This window comes from Cryptomeria japonica, chromosome 4 (genome assembly GCF_030272615.1).
Source record: "Cryptomeria japonica chromosome 4, Sugi_1.0, whole genome shotgun sequence".
In the NCBI taxonomy this organism is placed as follows: Eukaryota; Viridiplantae; Streptophyta; class Pinopsida; order Cupressales; family Cupressaceae; genus Cryptomeria; species Cryptomeria japonica.
The window spans coordinates 301,433,419-301,441,102 of NC_081408.1; the positions used below are offsets into that span (position 1 = coordinate 301,433,419).

The window sequence follows — 7,684 nt, forward strand, 5'->3', positions numbered from 1 at the left end:
ACACCTTTGTTGGTTGTGGTGGCGTCACAGAGAGTTTACATCAATAAATGAAGAACATGCCAATGCTTTTAATGCAGTAGTAGAAGTCTATCTCTTACTCAATATCTCTAGTGAAACCCCCATGATCTTTTGTTGGAGTAGAATTTGTTATATTCTAGAAAGGGTCTTGTCCTTTTTTGATGGGATATTCATCTACCTCAAGAAATAACTATTCTTTTCTCCAACAAGAAGTGGAACTAAATGAAGATCTAGCACCATGAAATTAATCCTCAAAAGGATTACTATAGTTAGTTTTGGTAGATAATGATCTGGGTAAAATACTAACATGGCTTTACGAAACATTATGTACTAGCTTAGCATACTCTAACAACTTTGGTGTGACATGCTACATCCAATTAAGTCTCCATCGGTATCTCTATTGTGTTTATGGATTGGGATTCAATGTACTCTTTTTATACACATATTTTACTTTCAACTGAGGAGGTTTGTATGTACTTACTTGTCTTTCGATTGTATCCCTATTTCAAGAATTTGTTCTATCAACAAATCATTTGTTGTAAGTTGTACAATTGGAAGCTTGAACATGCCTTCCATGCTAGCCTTGTTGATATGTTCAACACCATCTTGTGCAACAAATCTTTAGAACTCCATTTTTCCGAATTGAAGAGTGAGTAGAAGGGACAATCTAGGACACTTACAGAGGTTTTGCAAGAGAGATAAATAGACCTAAATATTATGGCTTAATAATGATCAATAGGTAAATAGATAAGAAACTCTCAATATCAAAATGACTTTCTCAATTGTCTTTACTAGTAATGGATATATTTGCTAATAATGGCTCTATGACTATATGTCAACTTTAGAGTCAATCTAAGAAGAGTTATAACTAATATGCGATATCTAGATTTATGATCTCTATAATATAACAATCCCATAATTATGTTTCCATGCATCTATATACCACAACACAAACATCATGCTAGTGTTCAGCCATAGCAATTGATATCCTAATTATAGAATGTGAAATATGCACATAACTATGAATAAAGATTAAGAAAAACAAAGAAAGATGCTTATTGCAAACATAAATGACTAATGGACAAGAATTGAATTCATTGTAGATAGTTTTGAATATCAAATTCACTTATTTGTGTGCATTTAGTAACTCATGTACTTGTGGCCAACCATTTATCTCTTTCATAAATTAAACACTTATTAATAACATTAAATGGCTGAGTAATTATGTTTTAGTTGAAATTGAAAATAAAATATTTTATTTCAGGACAACTCACACTATTCCCTATCATATTTTAGACTCTCGGTTTTGTTAGTAGTGGTTTGATGTCTTTGGAGCTGATCATTGCATTTCTTTAGTTATGTTTGCCAGCCTACTCCCAGCTTGTGCCAAAATTGGAGCTTTGGAACAGGGTATGGACATCCATCAAAGCATAAAAGATAGAGGAATTTTGTCAAATGTCATTGCAACTGCACAAAATGGATTTGTTGAGAAGGCTTTAGAAACTTTCAAACAAATGCAATTGGTGGGTGTAAAGCCAAATTCCATGACCATTGCTACTATCCTCCCTACCTATGCCAAAATGGGAGATTTGGAACAGGGTATGGACATTCATCAAAGCATAAAGGATAGAGAAATTTTGTCAGATGTTGTAGTTGTAACTGCCTTGGTAGACATGTATGCAAAATGTGGAAGCATAGACAAGGCACGTGAACTATTTGGTAGAATGCCTCAAAAGAAATGTTGTCTCATGGACTGCAACGATTGCTGGATATGCACAAAATGGATTTTTCAAAAAGGCTTTAGACACTTTCAAGCAAATGAAATTGGAAGGCATAAAGCCAAATTCCACAACCTTTGCCAGCATCCTCCCTGCCTGTGCAAAAATGGGAGCTTTGGAACAGGGTATGGACATCCATCAAAGCATAACGGATAGAGGAATTTTGTTAGGTGTTGTACTTGCAAATGCCCTGCTTGACATGAATGCAAAATGTGGAAACATGGACAAGGCTCGTGAATTGTTTGATATGATGCCACAAAGAGATTTGATCTCATGTGAACAATCAACACGCGCGTATACGGGAGGAAGGGATTGCTGATACAAAAGTGAATGCTCACTCCTCAATCACAGTTCTATGGTTTTATGAGATTAAACTAGGACAATTAACCACCACATGTATATTTTTTGCAACATGAAATTAAAAACTAGGGCAATTTGAATCTACCTCCTATGTGGGATTGCCTTCGACGTGGGTTTGATGTTCTTGGGGGTTGAAGTCGCCATGGACTCCTACGCAGGATTGCAATTCACAAATGAATTCCCCGCCTCTTTTTTTTTTTGTAATGGCCGTTGTCATCGGAATTATGATGAACTCGAGCACTTTTTTGAAAAAAGAAAATTCTCATTGCTAATGCCTTCTTCGTCAAAACCAAATGGGTAATTTCTGTCGGAATTACGACGAATGCGGGCATTTTTTCAAAAAAAAATCAAATTTGGCCACAATATACCTTCTCTGTCGGAAATCTAGTCCAAATGTATTAGTGTGTGGTATGTTAACCATACCCTCCACACTTGGTAGAAAACCTTTGAGAAGCTCTGGTGATCCCCCATTCCCCCTAAAATTCAATGCTTTAGATGGCAACTTATTTTAGATAGATTACCCGTTAGGAATAAATCTGATGAGTATGATCGGTGCTTTGTCTGCAGAAAACCTGAGACCACGCGTCACATATTCTTTGATTGCCCCTTTGTTAGAGAAATTTGGCTTTTGTTTGGAATATCTATTGTAGAATCTGTTTTTACTCTTGATATTGTTTCTTGTTTTATTCATGGATTGCGGAAGGATACTAATCTTGTTTGGCAAATCTTATCTTCTTACATTCTTTGATTTATTTGGAAACTTAGAAATGAGGAGAAGTTCCAAGGCATTACAAGGGAATGTACTGAGTTTTTCAAAAAACTCCAATACTACAAAATTGTTGTGCAGGTCTGTTTTGTGATGAACCTCGAGAGGAACAAGCTACTGCGATTCCTGAAAGATGGCAGAGCAACCATGTTTGTTCATGAGATGCAAAATGGGTATGAATGGGCTAGAATCGTAGAGAACCAGACCTCTTTTGACAAAGCAGTGAAGAAGCTGATAAAGGATCTACAGGACAACAAGCCTCCCCCCTTTAATAGAATTGAGATGTGCTCCCAAATCCTAGCAAGAAAGAAGGTGGTCTGGAAGGAAGGAGAACAAGGCTGGACTACGTGGCTGGAGGATCAAGATGAGATCCTCCAATACTGAACTATTTTGCTATGTCCCCTCTTTTTGGCTAGAGCAATAATTGTATATAATCTTTTCTCTAGTTCTTCAGTTTGGCGGCGGCGGCCCTGCCCCTCGCTCACTAGTTTTGTATAAACTCTACATCTAAGTTTTTTTGGACTCTCGATATTTAATACAAAAAAAAATTGATTCGGCTCTCTCTTAATCTATAAAATCAAGTGCCATTATTAGAATAGATAGAAGGAATGTCATATCCAACCATAAAATTAAGAATCTATACCTTATATAATTTGGAGAGGACAATCTTGTACAAGATGTTGGATTGCAATACTTAAAAAAAAATAGATTTTTATTATTTGAACAAATATTTATTTATAATTTAAAACATTTAAATATTTTGAAACAATAAAAAATAATATTAAATAAAATTTATTATTAATTGTTGAAAGTTAAACTAATATAAATATCAATGATTATCAATAATTGATTTTCAATTCATTTTTTATAAAAATAAAAAAAATTATATAAAATAAATATTATTTAATAAAAAAAAATTAATTTGTTTACAAAATATGCTAATGACAACTAAACTAATTAAAGATATTGAATGTAATAACTAAAATACTAATAATAAATAGCTCTTCAAAATTATTATTTTTTTACATGAAGAAAAACAAATAAATCATTAATTTATGATCTTCTTTGTAATTTGGAATTTAATCTAGATGTCCATGGCGAATAAAAGTGTAAGAACCTCTCGACTCTCATGTAAATGTTAGCCACGCGAATCAGCAGAAAATGTTAAATTTGTCTACAGAAAATTATAATTAATATTTTAAAAAAATAAAAATTAATAATAAACATATTGTTACCTACCGTAAAGTAATTAAAACAAATAAAAACATCAAACATGCTGTATCAAATAAATTCACAAATTTATAAGCGGACCTGAGTCATTGCTTTCAAGGGGTCTCTGCTTCTCGATCCATTTAATTCCCTCCTTCATTGGTCTCGCAATCACACATTCTGCAATTGGACTGCTGTTACCTGTTCTTCTGCTCGACAGCGTCTTGTTTCCTTGAATCTCACAAGCATGGGATTAATTGGCCCAATCTCTCCCTTTCTCGGAAATCTTTCCTTCCTTAGAGTACTTGCTCTCCCTAATAATAGTTTGGAGGGCCATATTCCATATCAGCTTGGAAGGCTATTCCGCTTGAGAGTGCTTCGGTTGTCTAAAAACAATTTGGAAGGTCACATGCCCTCCTCTCTAGGAGCCTGTCGTTCTTTGCAATCTCTCATACTGTCGTTTAACAATTTGAGTGGAAACATTCCCTCTGAACTTGGTCTTCTTTCAAATTTAGAAATCATGTACTTAGGATTAAACAACTTGACAGGCATTATCCCGCCTTTCTTAGGAAACCTGTCCTTTTTAATTAGGCTTGATTTGAGCGAAAATAGACTCCAAGGTAGTATTCCTGCTGAGTTGGGTATGCTTAGTCAGCTCATATGGCTTTCAATTGACAGCAACAGCTTAACAGGAGCGATCCCCGTGGCCGTTACAAATTGCACTCGTCTCCAAGTGTTGTGGTTATATCAGAACAACTTAAACGGCCCAATTCCATGGGAGTTTGGAAGGCTGTCAGAGTTGCAATATGTGTATTTGTGGGGAAACCAACTCACTGGAGAAATACCCATCTCACTGGGCAATTGGACTCACCTGCAACGGTTGGATTTGGGTGGCAACCAATTGAGCAGCACAGTGCCCCTGGAATTCGGGCAAATGCAGCAGCTGAAAGGGTTAAATTTGTGGCAAAATCATTTAGTGAGTGGAAGCAGTGGTTTGTCTATTCTAACATTCTTAACTAATTGCTCCAGCTTGGCATTTCTTGATTTGGGATCTAATTATCTCACTGGCATCTTGCCCATTTCAATTGGTCGCCTTTCAAATTCACTTTCATTTTTAGGTCTGAAGTCAAATGAAATTGGGGGAAATATACCAGATGAGATTGGTAATCTAACAAACTTGACAACAGTATACCTAAATGCAAACCGATTCGAAGGGACCATTTCATCTGCACTCAGTAAACTTCCGAATTTGGAGAGACTATCTTTGTACAATAATAATTTACACGGAAGAATTCCAAAAGGTTTTGGCCAATCAAAAAGACTTGGATTGTTGTCACTCAGCGAGAACATGCTTTCAGGACAAATTCCAGAAAGTCTTGGCAAGCTTCCACAATTAAGAAGGCCTTATCTTGATCACAATCAGCTATCAGGGAAAATACCTGCCAGTTTAGGGAGATGCAAGACGTTGGAAATGGTGGACTTGGCGCACAACAAGCTAACAGGAAATATACCTCCTGAAGTTGCAGGTCTTCAGAATCTCCAGTTCTATTTCAACGTTTCCGGAAATTTATTGCAAGGTTCTATTTTGGAAATGAGCAAAATGATTATGGTTTTAGCCATAGATGTTTCTCAAAACAATTTCTCTGGTAGCATTCCCAGTGCATTGGCAAGTTGCAAGGGGCTGGAATATCTAAATCTTTCTGGAAATGCATTTGAGGGGCCAATCCCTGCATCACTATCAGATTTGCAAAATCTGAAGTACATGGATCTTTCTTGCAATAATGTGTCGGGTACAATACCGGTGGCTTTCAAAAAGATGAAAATGCTCCAACACCTCAATCTCTCTTCAAACAGGTTAACTGGAGAGGTCCCAAAGGGAGGAGCTTTCGCAACACTTGATGCCTCAGAAGTTATGAAAAATCTTGGCCTCTGTGGTAGATGGATAAACTTGCCGCCATGCTCTCATCCTAATCACAAACATCCATCAGTCTCCAAAAGGGTAATAATTCCTGTTGTAGTCGGCATTGCAATTTTTATCATGTCTCTTCTACTGGTAGTATTTTCCTATAGATCACGTAGACATTCCAGTGTCCCTGCTCTTAACGTATGGCCTCCAAAAATTTCATATGAAGAACTTGTAAATGCAACTGGTGGGTTCAATGATGAAAATCTTTTAGGAATGGGCAGTTTTGGATCTGTTTATAGAGGGATTCTAAAGAATGGTACAAATATTGCTGTTAAAGTTCTCAAGTTGCAAGATGAATATGCTCACCAAAGTTTCAGCAGAGAATGCAATGTATTAAAGAGAGTTCGGCATCGGAATGTAATTAAAATCATTTCAGCATGCTCCAGCCTTGATTTTAAAGCCTTAATTCTTCCATTCATGTCAAATGGAAGTTTAGAGAAATGGCTATACCCTCCTGAAGGGGGTGGATGCAGATTAAATTTGAGTGATTGAATAAGGATAGCAATGGAAATAGCACAAGGAATGGCATACCTTCACCATTATTGTTTTGTTCAAGTGATTCACTGTGACCTCAAGCCCAACAATGTTCTATTAGGAGATGACATGACTTCATACATAACAGATTTTGGCATTTCCAATATTATTTTGGGAAATTCTATGGATTCTTTGACTTCTACAGATGCACTTAAAGGATCTGTTGGCTACATTGCACCAGGTACAGATTTCTTGCTATTGAACTATACAATTTCACTAATTTTCTTTTTTTATCTTAGAGACCATCGAATGCATCAAATGACTAACAAGTAACTTATTGTTCTTTAATTGATATTATAGAGTATGGAATGGGTGGAAATCTTACTACGAAAGGAGATGTGTACAGTTATCGAATTTTGATTTTAGAATTGTTGACAAGGAAGAGACCAACAGAGGATATATTCAGTGAAGGAATGAACCTACAAAAATGGATAGAAATGAATTTTCCTAATAGAATCTCAGATGTGGTGGATAATTTTCTGCTAATAGATGCTCATGAATCAGAGACGTCAATGGTAATCGAATGCGTTACTCAATTTATACAAATTGGGTTGTTTTGCACAAGGGAAGCACCTCAAGAGCGACCTGATATGACTGAGATAATTGATAGATTAAATGCAATTAGAGGTGCATTTATTGGTAACCGTAAAACTCCTCAATTACCAATAGATATCACACCTTTTATTGATAATGAAAGAAATATGAAAATGCCTGGGAGGGAAAATAGGGGAAGTTCGTCTATGTCTACATCCTAAGCCAAAAGAATTTTTCTTGCTTTATTTATTGTCCAACCCAAAACACATGATGTCCTAATGTATCATTTTGGATAGTATAGCCTATTGTGAGTAGATGAAATAATATTATAATATTTTTTCCTTGTGCTACCTATATGGTATACTACTGTGACATGATTTAGGTTCTCACATTTGAAATTGCGAGTGAATGTGATGTATTTTGGACATATCAATCATCTTGATACATGATTAAATATAAGAGATATATAGTTTTTATTATACACAATCAAATACTACAAAATATTTCATATTTAATAAT

General features: G+C 35.6%; 2 protein-coding genes across 2 annotated transcripts; both read left to right on the forward strand.

Moving 5' to 3' along the window:
• The first annotated feature begins 5,432 nt into the window (after positions 1 to 5,432).
• LOC131874764 (putative leucine-rich repeat receptor-like serine/threonine-protein kinase At2g24130) lies at positions 5,433 to 6,806 on the forward strand. The gene has a single exon (XM_059218684.1). The coding sequence runs from the start codon at positions 5,480 to 5,482 to the stop codon at positions 6,587 to 6,589; it is 1,110 nt and encodes a 369-aa protein (XP_059074667.1). The 5' UTR covers positions 5,433 to 5,479; the 3' UTR covers positions 6,590 to 6,806.
• On the forward strand, positions 6,602 to 7,386 carry LOC131875102 (putative leucine-rich repeat receptor-like serine/threonine-protein kinase At2g24130). Its single transcript, XM_059219124.1, has 2 exons — positions 6,602 to 6,812; positions 6,932 to 7,386. The coding sequence occupies exons 1-2, from the start codon at positions 6,602 to 6,604 to the stop codon at positions 7,384 to 7,386; spliced, it is 666 nt and encodes a 221-aa protein (XP_059075107.1).
• The last annotated feature ends 298 nt before the right edge of the window (positions 7,387 to 7,684 follow it).

Bases quoted from the DNA above. Each gene is read 5' to 3' on its own strand.
- LOC131874764 (XM_059218684.1), top strand. From the start codon at position 5,480: ATGCTTTCAGGACAAATTCCAGAAAGTCTTGGCAAGCTTCCACAATTA.
- LOC131875102 (XM_059219124.1), top strand. From the start codon at position 6,602: ATGGAAATAGCACAAGGAATGGCATACCTTCACCATTATTGTTTTGTT. The intron at 6,813-6,931 runs GTACAGATTTCT...TTGATATTATAG, and splicing joins TGTTGGCTACATTGCACCAG to AGTATGGAATGGGTGGAAAT.